Here is a 15,877-nt window from a genome sequence, read left to right as displayed (position 1 = left end):
CACTTTTACTGATGCCTACACATATATGATGGCACATGCATAAGAGAAGGCATGTATTCACCCTCATATGCATACATGCACAATCCACTTGGAAACACACACAGACACAGCTAAAATGCAAAGGTAGGGATTTAGAATACCTTTCTGCTACTTAAATATAAATGCTTGTCACTTTCATTTTTTAAGGGAGAATGTGGGTCAACATATGCTTAAAATAATCTTTTTTATTGTTTTGTTTTGTATTGTTTTGTTTAGCATGTTTAGTCAAAGGAAATTTCAGAGCTGACATAAGATCCTGGCATCTTGTGAACACTTTCTCCTCAGTCTGTCCTGAGTCAAGACCAACAGGCTATCAGATTGTATTGAAGGTTTATTAATCTCTTCTCCCCTGCTGCTGTCAGCCTTTTGACCATTTTTCTGGTAATTATCCCTGAGAGCAGGTAGAGAGAAGCTGTTGGCCTCTTTTCATTCAATTTCACAGTTCTGGTTTAGAAGGAGGGAAAAATAAATAAGGGAAAAGTGAGGTTTGGTGCTGCTTTAAAATTTTACAGATCTTCTTAATCTGAATTCACTGAAATTCAGGCTTAAAATATTAAAATACCAAGTTACTAATACAACATTCTTAGTAACCAATATTTTGATTCTATTCACTTTCACAATTCAATTGATGACCTACTGAAAGCCAGGCCCTGGGTTATGTGTTAGAGATAGATGAGTGAACAAGACTTGTCTGCTTCCTGCTCTCCTGAAGTTCATGGGCAAAACTGAAATACAGCCAACAGACCAGGAATTACAAATGCGATGAATGACAGGAGGAGAAGCGCAGGGTGGTGTGGGAAGGCAGAACAAGGAGATTATATCCAGTACATGTCTTCAAGGAAGGACTTTATAAGGGAATCATGTAAAGGGGAGACTTGAAGAACAAGCAGCAGCTAGCCAAGTAAAGGGAGTTTGATGAGCATTTGAGGCAGAGATCATGCAATCAATCAAGTTAAATTACCTAATAAGAAACACTTGTTTTGAGTAGCCTTGGTATTTTTTTTTTTCAGGCAAGTGCTTAAGGAGAATAGAGAAAACACCTGCTGAGCATCCAGATGATCACTAGGGAGTGTGTGTCCAGAAGCCCTCTTTTCAGTGCCACAAGCATGGGGGCATACAGATAGTTTCAAAGACCTTCACAGAGCAATGGGACTTTGGCATTTTCTCCCATCTTTCCCATATCCTCTGGGTTCTCAGGTAAAAAGAAATGTGGTGAGAATACAGGACTAAGAGTAATGGCTAAGTTAATAACCTGCCTTGTAAAAGAAGAAACTGAGATGTTTCACTTGCTGCACAATCTGTAAGAAGGTACTTTGATAGCTCAGTATATTAAGTTTATTTCATAACCTCGTCCCACCTCACTATTAAACAGCCAAGTTGCCAGTGCTCCAGTTAAAGTTAACCTCTGTTCTTCTAAGAGAATTGCAGAAGGAGGGTGCTTTAAGGACCCTTGGAAATATCACCATATTATATGAATGGTAAAAATCAAGTTTGGACATTTATGTTGTATTTTCCCAAAATCAGACTACCAAGATGGAAACTAAGGTTTTTTGACTCTCAGTAGATGGCACATTGATGAGTCACACTCCTTCCATTGAAGCGTCTAGCAATTTCATAACCAGCCTATAGAAGATACCAAGCGCATATGTAACTTTTGATTTAGGTTTAAAATCATTGATTGAAAACAACAGGATATCCTCAGAAAATAAATGAACGATAAAAGGCACCTATAATTCATCTTTCAAGACTGATCTGATGACCTATCTCAAGATTTGCAAGCCGATGTCACAGACTTTTTTTTAAGGGAGATGGGTTAGGTCCATATAATGTTTAGGGATTTAAAAGTTGATGCTTGATGATGCAAAGTGGTTTCTAGTGATTGTCATTTCGTTTTCTCAGGGATCACCCACTTTCTTTGAAATCTGGTGCAGAATTGTCATCTAAAGTGCATGACAAATTTGCCAATGTCTAAATTACAGTGTATGCCTTTTGCCATGGTTGAAAGTGATAGTAAAATTTTGTGAATTTTAAGCAGATTCTGATTTAAATATTGTTTTAAAGATTTGAAAGGTGCATTATTTATTGTTTCTTGTCAGCATTATCTTGTAGAAATTGTAAGGGTTAACAAACTGGTTGTTCTCTGTCAAAATTACTGAACCAGTCTTATAACTTCTTTTAATTCATTTATTTCATAAGGAGAGAAAGATCTTTGAAAGAGTAGCTATTTTTAAGCCAACCCTAAGCATATTCCTTCCTTTATCCTTCCCCCTAATTTGTGAGGTCAATGACATCCACCCATTTGACTGATAGCAAATCCCATCTGTATGAAATCAGCGTATCTAAATATATTAGGAATGCCCAGCAGGACTGTTTCATGGAAACTAAATTGGTGAATAACTTTGTGGTAAGAAAATCATGAGGTCATGGCCGCTATTGCTTTAAAACTAAATGAGCAAATCTTTCGATCAGTTTGCTTTTGCTCTTTCCATAGTCAGAGTTCAGTGGTCATTTTCCTCTCAGAGTTTGACATTCAGAGCATCTCTAAAGCCAGAAAATAAGAGCAAGGTTAGCTGTTGGGGTTGGGGGTGCGCTGATGAAGTATGAGGTAAGCAATAACCCTGACTGATGAGGTGTGAATATATTGCCTCAAATACTGCTCAAAAGTTTGTGATATGAATTAGAACTATTATGTCTTTGAGATAATCTTAGTATAGACATTATATTTGGAGACTTCTGTGTATTATGTTAGCATATTTTGCTTAGAGACAAAGAAGTAAGATTCTATACAGTAAAATGGTAGCTGGGGGTGGGGGTCATATCAATTTAAAGAAAAATAATTTTGTTATGGGCTACTCTGTGTTGGGAAAGTACTTCTACTTGGTATCTCCTCATTCCAGGTTAAAAACCTGAAATCTAGGAGGTGAGCATTGCTTAGGATAATCATCTCTTAAGAGTTATAAACATAGCTTAGGCAATAACTCGTGAGAAAATAGTTGTTTGTTGCTTCTCTATTTCCCCTTTCACATTTCCTAAGGAAGCCGTTTAAAACATGTGCATGTTCATGATATACCAAGTCTTCCCTTATCAAAGTCATACCTAAGTAACTAAGATATGATGAAGAAAGGTTTTTTAGAAAAAATTTTGGTGCAAAGAATTATGTCAATATGTTTTTAAAATGTGCTTATTCTTAAGATCCGTGTATCTGATCTCAGCACATCCCAATAGTTTGTAAAATGAAGGACTGCCTATTGTTAAATGACGCTCAGGTATCAACAGAGCAAATACAGTGATACTTGGTAGGAAAGTGGGGTGAGGGGAACAGTCATGGTTGGGAGAAGAGGATGTCTTCTAGAACAGTGTTTATTCTAAGGAAATAACAAGGTTGAATCCCTTTGACTCTACACTTTGATGTCCTCTCGGTCATCTGATGATACACCTATTTTCGTGAGTGGTAGGATGTTTATGAAGAAGGTGGTGAAAAATGCAAGGACATTCATGTCTTATTCCTCTGAAGTTTATTTGCTACAATACATTTGCCATGGAATTGTATGTGAATACTCTTTCAATTTAATTTCAGTATAAATATGGAAGGGCATATAAGTAGAAAAAATGAAGGTGGAACTGGTTGTAAGCAGAGGTTATTTAGGAAATAATCTCTGTAATGCAGTGCTTCCCTACATTTCAAGACACACATTAAAAATGGGAATGTTTGTTAAAATATCCTGAGGTTAGCCAATGAACATGATGGAGGCTGGGAGCTCCAATTACCCCAGGCACTATACACCACCCCAAGGTGCACACCTGTAGCTCATCTGCAAGGCATAAATCTGTAAATCATCTGTAACACACTGATGAGAAAGCTCTGCACAAGTGTGACTTTTTGCAAGTAGATTTCCATCTTTTCCATCTTTATAGGTAACACTCCACATGCACTCAATCTATTTGATCCTCAACCCAGCAGCTTATTAGTAAATGTATCTGATTTGTGCTAATCACAAAAATTATTCTTTACTCTGAGTTTTTATGAAGAATCTGGCCACTTTGTCTCAATTACAGCTATATGTAACACAAAGTCATTAAATAACTAAAATTCACGCAAGCTGAAAGAAAAAGGCATGCTCTTCAGTAAAATCTTTGGCATTTCAGGTCTTCTAAGAAATAACCACATCCACCTCATCTTTGTGAGAGGTCTTTATTTCCTAAGCTGATGATGACACAGTAATAAAAAAAAAAAAGTGCATGAGTCCATCTATTATCTTCCCTGAGCCTGAAAAACAAAATAACCTATGCTCCAACCCTAATCCCAAATCCACTCTCTTCCCACATTCACCACCACCAGAGTCATATCCACCTCTTCTTTTCTCTCGATATTGCATGTTGGAAGAGAAAATTTAAAAAGTAGTAATTGAGTCATCCAATAGTCTTTAGTTGCAGCAATTTCACACTCTAGCTACACATTACAATAAACTGGGAAGCTTTAAAAATTTACCAGGTGCCATTAAATACTATTCCATAAGGATGGAGAGACAAGATGCCCCAGATAAAATAAAATAGTTTAGAAATAATCTGAGGCAATTAATATGCTGAAATGCAATACAAAGATGAGCTCATAGAAAGTACTGATTTTTGTTAGCATTGAAGTTTTAAAGAACAAGGTTCCGAGGAGCTGGGGCTTGAGTTGGAAAGTGCAAAGGATATCCTCAGGTAAAGACCAGAGAAGAGGGCCTGATGAGAGAACAGAATATTAACACTATAGACAGACTCCAGGTAAACTCGGAGTGATTGTGGAAAAGGAATGAGGCAGGCCTGGTTAGTTTTAATATTAATTTGAGAAGCAATATGAATTGGTATTACATAACTGGGCAAATTCAGATGATGGAGATACTTGAAAATAACACCAAGAGTTCATCCTGGAGTTCAAATGACAATTAGAGGCTTTCATTGGGGAGGAAGGAAATGAGATTAGAAAGATAGGACAGTGCCCAAAGTCTCTGGGGTTCTTGAGGGCACCACTTGAAGACTGACTTCTGCAGCAGGTTTAATGACTTGAATCTATCACCCCTTCTCAATATATACCTTTCTTGTTGCTCATTACCATAAGTGTAAATATCCCTGATAACCAGTTTGTATGTACAACTATTACTATGTGTTTTCCTTTATGAAGCATGTCTCTGGGATTTCCTATTGCATAGCACCTAATAGCAACTAACAAAATGTAAGTTATAACAAATATTTCCAAGATGGTAATGAGCTCTTCTCTAGTTGTATAGTCTTGGATACATCACTTAATCCCTCCAATCTTGGTTTACTACATTTTTGCAATGAATACACAAGATTTACGTATTTTCTAATCTTACATGTAGCATTAACTTCACATAAGTTTCTGATTATCATTCTCAGCCATATAAATGATAACATTTGTGAAGAGAAATTGCTTCATTCCTGGCCATTTACTCCCACTAGGTTTGAGCAATCTATTATTTATATAAGGAATTGTATAACTTTTGTTTTCTCTGGACAGTTCAAAAAAATAACTGATGTTTGACAAGAAGGAAAGAATATTGATCTTATTTATTTGTTTTTTGGGTTGATAAATAAACGTAAATTTTAAAATCTGTAGGTTATACACTGTACTGGCATGAATATTTAAGATCCGTAAAGGAAATCATCAAACTATTGTCATTCATACATGAAACATACAAAGCAAATAGTTATGATTTAAAGATTTTAATACATAATTAAAAATCGACAATTGAGTATTACATAGTTATGTAACATTGATACTGTTAGATATGTGGATGTATATATTTTTCTTTCCGGTAAAATAGTTTCATGCTTATAAAAGTCACCCTAGGTCAACTTGGGACAAAGAAAACAATGTACAGTAGAAATAAACCAAGTATTAAATAGAATATATAGGTAAGGAAAAAATATTATAAAGCAGTTACATTTTTGACACACACACACACAAATAAATACACTTTTCTATTATTTGAAGGCAATTCACAATCATTTCCAGGAATTCCGTGAGAATTTAAGGCCATTTGTTCTAAAGAAATGCTTTAATTTAGACACAACTTCACAAAACTGTAATTCTTGTAAAAACTGTACATGCAAAAACTCTTTACAATTATTCGTGGACAGGCAGGTCAGTATATAGGAGTAGGTTATTTCACAAATGTGTTGTGCACTAAGTCACATAGTTGTATATATTTAACTGGGAATTTCACAAAAGACTTCCAGCCTGTGCACCTTGTGTGGCAACGTGGAATGGTGATAACAAGAAATTCCGATCAAGAGAGCCAGTATCCCTTTGAATTAAAATATCTAGACAAGATATAATGGAATAAAAAGTTTAAAACATCTGCTACATAGTTCACAGTTAAATAGTCTTGGTTTCAGTCTTTCTAAATAGCATTATTATATAAGGATGCTACTTTTTACAAAGTATTTTCTGTGCATTTATAGATCACAATGTTTGACTTTTTATAATTTCTACTTAGTGTTACAAAATACAAACCAACTGCAGTCTAAATTTAGAACCCAAACTCCATGAAAAATGAATGTTCAACCAGGAGACACATCTGCCAGGCTTAAACTCCCATACCCAGCAAACATTGCTGAGAAATTGATTATTAAGCAGATGTAGTTTCTTAAGACAATCCAGTTACTGAAAAATAGAAAAGCATTTTTCCCTTCCCTTATTTGCAATTGTGTTTGTCCAGACAGTCATTCAAAGAGATATTGCTCTTGTGATTATAGCTATTGCAATTTAGAAGACAAAGGATTCAGTATTTAAAACTCTTATTTTTAAGAACAGTTATAAAAGTATTGAAATTTAAAAAGTAGTAACATGTAAACATTGATACAGAGACTGCTTTCCTATACACATAGCAGTCGAAGACAATATTTGAGTTAAAAACATAGTTTGTGCTTTTTCCCAACAATACATTGGAAATTAGCTGTTTCTGTTAAAAAAAAAAAAAGAAAGATTTAGAGAAGACATCCGTACTTTGCTTCAAGCATTTAAACAATTTTTTCTGTTGCTCATGCAACAACCATATTTACAGTTTTGGTTTAGGAAGATATTTAATTTTGGATCCAAGAAAGCACATTAACTGCTGAAACCAAACTGAGAAAAGTATCTCATTGCCTGGTTCATTACAGAGCACCAGGCACAAAGCATTAACTCAGCAGTTCTGATTTGTAGTTGACATTAGCATTTCAGAGCACAGTCATATTTGAGTCTGTAACACATGTGTAGGTGGGGTGTATGGGGGAGGCGCAGGCAATGGCTTGATTCCACGGGCTCTCATATAGGAGAGAAACTGCTCAGGGATCTCAGCTAGGACATCTTTAGCCAATCTAGCCATGCTCAGTATGTGGTTTCCACTTCTGTCAATATAATCCCTGAATGGCACAAACTAAAACAGAGACGAAAGAAAGTTATTTCACAGACTTTAGCAGGCTATGTAATAAACACAAAAAATCAACACATGTACAACACATGTCATAGGAAAATCAGGGAATCTGAGAGTAATGGAGAGATGGATAACAATTATTACACATTTTAAAAAATATTCAATAGGCCGGGCATGGTGGCTCATGCCTGTAATCCCAGCACTTTGGGAGGCTGAGGTGGGTGGATTACCTGAGGTCAGGAGTTCAAGACCAGCCTGACCAACATGGTGAAACCCTGTCTCTACTAAAAATACAAAATTAGCTGGGTGCGGTGGCACACCCTTGTAATCCCAGCTACTCGGGAGGCTGAGGCAGGAGAATTGCTTGAGCCCAGGAGGCAGAGTTTGCAGTGAGCCGAGATCATGCCACTGCACTCCAGTCTGGCCGACAGAACGAGACTGTCTCAAAAAATAAAAAAAGAAATTCAATACACTAGAAATAGCTATAAGTGACTAAACTTACGTAATATATGCTTTATCTCAAAAGGAATGCAATCATTTTCTATGTTTTTCCTCCAATAACTCATGTCACTTAATCCTAATATGCTTATTATGTTGCCAAATGTCTTCTGCAGTTTTGGGTTCTATACCCAGCCTGAATCCCAACAGGATGGAGCATTTAACCTCTTTGGGACTTGGTTTCCTGTCAAATGGAGTTAATACATGCCTAATTCAGCTTCTGATATAAAAATACTACCCAATTCTGGATAAGAAATGAGTATTACCCAATTCAGGGTAAAATATAATAGTGTACATTGTTAAAAAGTCCTAAACACATTAAAGTATTTTAATTATTTCTAAGACAAAATCGCATGGACTATGAATATAGAATTCACACAGCTCATATTAATAGGAAGCTGAAATATTCAGTACATTGAGTTTTGCATCAGATGTTGATTTTTGAGAATCTACTATTTGGGAAGACAGGAAAAAAGATCTTGGCATAAGATTTGGGTATATTTCTTATGGAACTATCATCATTCTAACAACATATATTAGGTTGGAGCAAAAAGTAATTGCAGTTTTTGCAGTAATTTGTGGTTTTTCAATGGCAAAAACTGCAATTACTTTTGCACCACCCTTAATAAAAATGATTACTATATCTTTATATATGTAATTATGTGAGAGCCCTTATCGGCTCAATACCAAATGCTCCTGTAATAGATTGCCTGATTCCATTCTCATTTATAATGGTTACTTAAGTTAATAAACACTGTGCTGTTTGAGGGCATCAGTTCAATTTTCCCTTAGGGGCATAATGATGCTTGATGCAACTTTGAAGTGATTGGAACTGTGAATGTTGTGATAATTTAAGAGCACAGTAATTTTAGGTCTTCAGAGAAAAGGCAAAGTGAAGACATTTTAATATGTTGAACAATTTGAGTACAATATATAAAAATTTGAATTAAATCATTTTTCTCCTGGATGAAGACAAAGAACAATCCTGTCTCATGCTGTAAAATACCATTTTACATTTATTTTGAAAAATAAAATAAGTTTGTTTTTTATTTAAAGTTATTCAATATGTGCCTCTGGAAAACAATCATTATTGGAAGGAAGCATTTAAAATGATCAGGTTGCTACAGGTAAACCAAGAAAAATTTTACGAAATCAAAGATTAGGTATAATGCCTTTTATGCAATGAAGGTAGTCTCTTTTAAAAGAAGAGAAGAAAACTATTCCTTTCTTTTTAAAATAAGACATTACAAGGAAGCACATGTATATGACTAAAATTTTACCTTATTTGTCTTTACACCCTATTTCCAGGAGGGAAACTCAGAGCAGTTTTTAGAAATAGGTATTTAAAAGGTGACATATCTTTCTCCTACTAAGGGCAAGAAAGGCAGCTTGCTAAGGGTGTGAAAAAAAAAAAACTAACAATAAATGCGATCTTCCTTCAGAAGAGAATGAGAATTAGAACTTTTGCGAAGTGTTCATTCCCTAGCTATGGACAAGACTTGACATTTTTAACAGAAAAAAATCAAAGAGGTAAAAAAAAAAAAACAAAAAAAACAAATTGAGGTTAATTTTCTCTCTGAAACTATAATTAGAAAAGAGAAAATAGGAATCAACACAGGGAATAATGAGAAAATATATCTAATTGTAACTATAATTTACTTAATTCTTATTCTAGAAGGTATAATGCTTTAAATGTTAACATTTAGTAATGTTGGTATGGTCAGTATACATGCAGTGGTCTTTAGACTTTTTTTTTTTTGAAGAGTTTTTGTTTGTTTGTTTTTGAAAATGTATGTAGCTAATACACACATTTCATGGAAATGTTGGCAAACAGTTGATGCTTCTCTATGGAAAGGGGAGATCTCCCCTGCTTCTTTTATCTTACCTTTACCTCAACTTTGGTCTTATATTCTTTACCTTGCTCCTACATTATGGACATTAAACTCATTTAAGTTTTTACCTCCCTATTCTCAGAAATTTTGGAATTAGACTTCCCAGTTTCAAAGCCTGGTTCTGCTGCCTGTTGCCTGCATGATCTTGAGCAGGTTATTTTCTACTCTTTGCCTCAGTTTCTTCTTCTATAAAATAAAAACCAGATGGCTTCACGGCAAATTCCACCAAACTTTTAAAGAACTAACAAAAATTCTTCTCAAACTGTTTTTTAAAATTGAAGCGGGGAGCTCTCAGCAACGTGGAAAGGAACTGGCCAGCAACCTAGCTTAAAGGATCCTCCATAAGAGCCACACAAGTCTGTGCACAGACCAAAGAATAGACACTGTGGGAGCCGTAAAGTATTTCCTTGGTGGTTGGGACCAAGCCTTTCAGGTCCGTTCCAAGATGGCCAAATAGGAACAGCTCTGGTCTGCAGCTCCCAGCGTGACAGACGCAGAAGATGGGTGATTTCTGCATTTTCAACTGAGGTACCTGGATCATCTCACTGGGACTGGTTGGACAGTGGGTGCAGCCCACAGAGGGTGAGCTGAAGCAGTGCGGGGTGTCACTTCACCTGGGAAGTGCAAGGGGTCGGGGGATTTCCCTTTCCTAGCCAAGGGAAGCCATGACAGACTGTACCTGGAAAAAGGGGACACTCCTGCCCAAATATTGTGCTTTTCCCATGGTCTTAGCAACTGGCAGACAAGGAGATTCTCTCCTGTGCCTGGTTTGGTGGGTCCCATTCCCACGGAGCCTTGCTCACAGCCAGTGCAGCAGTCTGAGATCGACCTGCGAGGCTGCAGCCTGGTGGGGGGAGGGGTGTCCACCATTGCTGAGGCTTGAGTAGGTAAACAAAGCGGCAAGGAAGCTCGAACTGGGTGGAGCCCACTGCAGCTCAACAAGGCCTACTGCCTGTATAAACGCCACCTCTGCGGGTAGGGCACAGCTGAAAAAAGGCAGCAGAAACTTCTGCAGACTTAAACATCCCTGTCTGACAGCTCTGGAGAGAGCAGTGGTTCTCCCAGCACGGCGTTTGAGCTCTGAGAACGAAAAGACTGCCTCCTCAAGTGGGTCCCTGACCCCCGTATAGCGTAACTGGGAGACACCTCCCAGTAGGGGCCGATAGACACCTCATACAGCCGGGTGCCCCTCTGGGACGAAGCTTCCAGAGGAAGGATCAGACAGCAATATTTTCAGTTCTGCAATATTTGCTGTTCTGCAGCCTCCACTGGTGATACCCAGGAAAACAGGGTCTGGAGTGGACCCCCAGCAAACTCTAAAAGACCTGCAGCTGAGGGACCTGTTAGAAGGAGAACTAACAAACAGAAAGCAGTAGCATCAACATCGATAAAAAGGATATCCACACCAAACCACATCTGTAGGTCACCAACATCAAAGACCAAAGGTAGATAAAACCACAAAGATGGGGAGAAACCAAAGCAGAAAAGCTGAAAATTCTAAAAACCAGAGTGCCACTTCTCCACCAAAAGATTACAGCTCCTTGCCAGTAATGGAACAAAGATGGATGGAGAATGAGTTTCACGAGTTGACAGAAGTAGGCTTCAGAAGGTCGGTAATAACAAACTTCTCCGAGTTAAAGAAGCATGTTCTAACCCATCACAAGGAAACTAAAAACCTTGAAAAAAGGTTAGACGAATGACTAACTAGAATAAACAGCATAGAGAAGACCTTAAATGACCTGATGGAGCTGAAAACCCTGGCACGAGAACTACGTGATGCATGCACAACCTTCAATAGCTGATTCAATCAAGTAGAAGAAAGGATGTCAGTGATTGAAGATCAAATTAATGAAATAAAGCAAGAAGACAAGATTAGAAAAAAAAGAGTAAAAAGAAACGAGCAAAGCCTCCAAGAAATATGAAACTATGTGAAAAGACCAAATCTACATTTGATTGGTGTACCTGAAAGTGACGGGAAAAATGGAACCAAGTTGGAAAACACTCTGCAGGATATTATCCAGGAGAACTTCCCCAACCTAGCAAGGCAAGCCAACATTCAAATTCAGGAAATACAGAGAACACCAAAAGGTACTCCTCAAGAAGAGCAACCCCAAGACATATAATTGTCAGATTCACCTAGGTTGAAATGAAGGAAAAAATGTTAAGGGCAGCCAGAGAGAAAGGTCGGGTTACCCACAAAGGGAAACCCATCAGAGTAACAGTGGATCTCTCAGCAGAAACCCTACAAGCCAGAAGAGAGTGGGGGCCAATATTCAACATTCTTAAAGAAAAGAATTTTCAATCCAGAATTTCATATCCAGCCAAACTAAGCTTCATAAGTGAAGGAGAAATAAAAACCTTTACAGGCAAGCACATGCTGAGAGATTTTGTCACCACCAGGCCTGCCTTACAAGAGCTCCTGAAGGAAACACTAAATATGGAAAGGAATAACTTGTACCAGCCACTGCAAAAACATGCCAAAGTGTAAAGACCATCAATGCTATGAAGAAACTGCATCAATTAATGGGCAAAATAACCAGCTAACATCATAATGACAGGATCAAATTCACACATAACAATATTAACCTTAAATGTAAATGGGCTAAATGCCCCAATTAAAAGACACAGACTGGCAAACTGGATAGTCAAGACCCATCAGTGTCCTGTACTCAGGAGACCAATCTCACATGCAGAGACACACATAGGCTCAAAATGAAGGGATGGAGGAAGATCTACCAAGCAAATGGAAAGAAAAAAAAAAAAAAAGCGGGGATTGCAATGCTAGTCTCTGATAAAACAGACTTTAAACCAACAAAGATCAAAAAAGACAAAGAAGGCCATTACATAATGGTAAAGGGATCAATTCAACAAGAAGAGCTAACTATCCTAAATATATACGCACCCAATACAAGAGCACCCAGATTCATAAAGCAAGTCCTTAGAGACCTATGAAGAGACTTAGACTCCCACACAATAATAATGGGAGACTTTAACACCCCACTGTCAATATTAGACAGATCGACAAGACAGGTTAACAAGGATATACAGGAATTGAACTCAGCTCTGCACCAAGCAGAACTAATAGACATCTACAGAACTCTCTACTCTAAATCAACAGAATACACATTCTTCTCAGCACCACATTGCACGTATTCCAAAATTGACCACAGAGTTGGAAGTAAAGCGCTCCTCAGCAAATGTAAAAGAACAAAAATCACAACAAACTCTCTCTCAGACCACAGTGCAATCAGATTAGAACTCAGGATTAAGAAACTCACTCAAAACCGCACAACTATATGGAAACTGAACAACCTGCTCAATGTGCAAAAATCACAAGCATTCTTATACACCAATAACAGACAGAGAGCCAAATCATGAGTGAACTCCCATTCACAACTGCTACAAAGAGAATAAAATACTTAGGAATCCAACTTACAAGGGATGTGAAGGACCTCTTCAAGGAGAACTACAAACCACTGCTCAATGAAATAAAAGAGGACACAAATAAATGGAAGAACATTCCATGCTCATGGTTAGGAAGATCAATATCATGAAAATGGCCATACTGCCCAAGGCAATTTATAGATTCAATGCCATCCCCATCAAGCTACCGATGACTTTCTTCACAGAAATGGAAAAAACTACTTTAAAGTTCCTATGGAACCAAAAAAGAGCCCACATTGCCAAGACAATCCTAAGCAAAAAGAACAAAACTGGAGGCATCCCGGTACCTGACTTCAAACTCTACTACAAGGCTACAGTAACCAAAACAGCATGGTACTGGTACCAAAACACAGATATGGACCAATGGAACAGAACAGAGGCCTCAGAAATAACACCATACATCTACAACCATCTGATCTTTGACAAACCTGACAAAAACAAGCAATGGGGAAAGGATTCCCTATTTAATAAATGGTGCTGGGAAAACTGGCTAGCCATATGTAGAAAGCTGAAACAGGATCCTTTTCTTACACCTTATACAAAAATTAATTCAAGATGGATTAAAGACTTAAATCTTAGACTTAAAACCATAAAATCCCTAGAAGAAAACCTAGGCAATACCATTCAGGACATAGGCATAGAATAAAGACTTCATGACTAAAACACCAAAAGCAATGGCAACACAAGCCAAAATTGACAAATGGGATCTAATTAAACTAAAGAGCTTCTGCACAGCAAAAGACTACCATCAGAGTGAACAGGCAGCCTACAGAATGGGAGAAAATTTTTGCAATCTACCCATCTGACAAAGGGCTAATATCCAGAATCTACAAAGCACTTAAACAAATTTATAAGAAATAAACAACCCCATCTAAAAGTGGGCAAAGGATATGAACAGATACTTCTCAAAAGACATTTATGCAGCCAACAGACACATGAAAAAATGCTAATCATCACTGGTCATCAGAGAAATGCAAATCAAAACCACAATGAAATACCATCTCACACCAGTTAGAATGGCAATCATTAAAAAGTCAGGAAACAACAGATGCTGGAGAGGATGTAGAGAAATAAGAATGTTTTTACACTGTTGGTGGGAGTGTAAATTAGTTCAACTATTGTGGAAGACAGTGTGGCGATTCCTCAAGGACCTAGAACTAGAAATACCATTTGACCCAGCCATCCCATTACTGGGTATATACCCAAAGGATTATAAATCATGCTACTATAAAGACACATGCACATGTATGTTTATTGTGGCACTATTCACAATAGCAAAGACTTGGAACCAACCCAAATGTCCATCAATGATAGAATGGATTAAAAAAAAGTGGCACACATATACCATGGAATACTATGCAACCATAAAAAAGGATGAGTTCATGTCCTTTGCAGGGACATAGATGAAGCTGGAAACCATCATTCTGAGCAAACTATCACAAGGACAGAAAACCAAACACTGCATATTCTCACTCATAGGTGGGAACTGAACAATGAGAACACTTGGACACAGGGTGGGGAACATCACACACTGGCACCTGTTGGGGGTGGGGGACTTGGGGAGAGAGAGCATTAGGAGAAATACCTAATGTAAATGATGAGTTGATGGGTGCAGCAAACCAACATGGCACATATATACCTATGTAACAAACCTGCATGTTGTACCCTAGAACTTGAAGTATAATAAAAATAAGTAAATAAATAAAATTGAAGGGGAATGAATTCTTCCAAATATATTCCACAAGGCCAGAACTACCCTGATACCAAAACCAGACAAGGACACAACAACAACAAAAATCTACAGGTTAATATTCCTGATGAACATAGATGCAAACATCTTCAATGAAATACTAGCAAACCAAATACAACAGCACATCAAAAAGATTATACACCATGATCAAGTAGGATTTATCTCAGGAATGCAAGGATGGTTCAATGTGTGCAAATCAATAAATGTGATACATCATATGAACAGAATGCAAGCAAAAAAAAAAACACATGATCTCGATAGATGCAGAAAAAGCATTTGATAAAATACAACATCCCTGCAGGATAAAAACTGTCTGTAAATTAGGTATAGAAGGAACATACCTCAACACAATAAAGGCCAATATGACAAACCCACAGCTAATATCATAGTGAATGGAAAATGTTGAAAAATTTTCCTCAAAGAACTCGAACAAGAGAAAGATGCCCATTTTCACCACCCTTATTCAACATGGCACTGGAAGTCCTAGCCAGAGAAATTAGGCAACAGAAAGAAATGAACAGCATCCAAATTGGAAAGCAAGAGATTAAGTTATTCCTGTTTGCAGCTGACATGATCTTATATATGGAAAACCCTGAGAATACCACAATACAACTGTCGGAGCTAATAAGTGAATTCAGAAAAGTCATAAGATACAAAATCAACATACAACAATCAGTGGCATTTCTTTATACCAATGGCAAACTAGCTGAAAAAGAAATCAAGAAAGCAATCTCATTTATAATAGCTAAAAAAACTAGAAATAAGTTTAATCAAAGAGGTGAAAGAGCTCTACAATAAAAACTATAAACCACTGATTAAAGAAATTTAAGAAG

At 37.2% G+C, this 15,877-nt stretch overlaps 1 protein-coding gene across 3 annotated transcripts in view; it reads right to left on the bottom strand.

Moving 5' to 3' along the window:
* Nucleotides 1-5,750: 5,750 nt before the first annotated feature.
* The window catches only part of CPNE8 (copine 8), a 258,415-nt gene continuing 248,288 nt past the window's right edge, over nt 5,751-15,877 (bottom strand). For all 3 annotated transcript variants that reach the window (XM_016923660.4, XM_001168902.7, XM_016923658.4), the window contains one exon: nt 5,751-7,463. In XM_016923660.4, the coding sequence (XP_016779149.1) occupies nt 7,275-7,463 (189 nt within the window). In that variant the 3' untranslated portion in view covers nt 5,751-7,274. The remainder of the gene's footprint in view (nt 7,464-15,877) is intronic.

Source organism: Pan troglodytes, chromosome 10 (genome assembly GCF_028858775.2).
Source record: "Pan troglodytes isolate AG18354 chromosome 10, NHGRI_mPanTro3-v2.0_pri, whole genome shotgun sequence".
In the NCBI taxonomy this organism is placed as follows: Eukaryota; Metazoa; Chordata; class Mammalia; order Primates; family Hominidae; genus Pan; species Pan troglodytes.
Note: the sequence above shows the minus strand (reverse complement) of the source record. Positions and strands in the feature narration are given on the sequence as shown.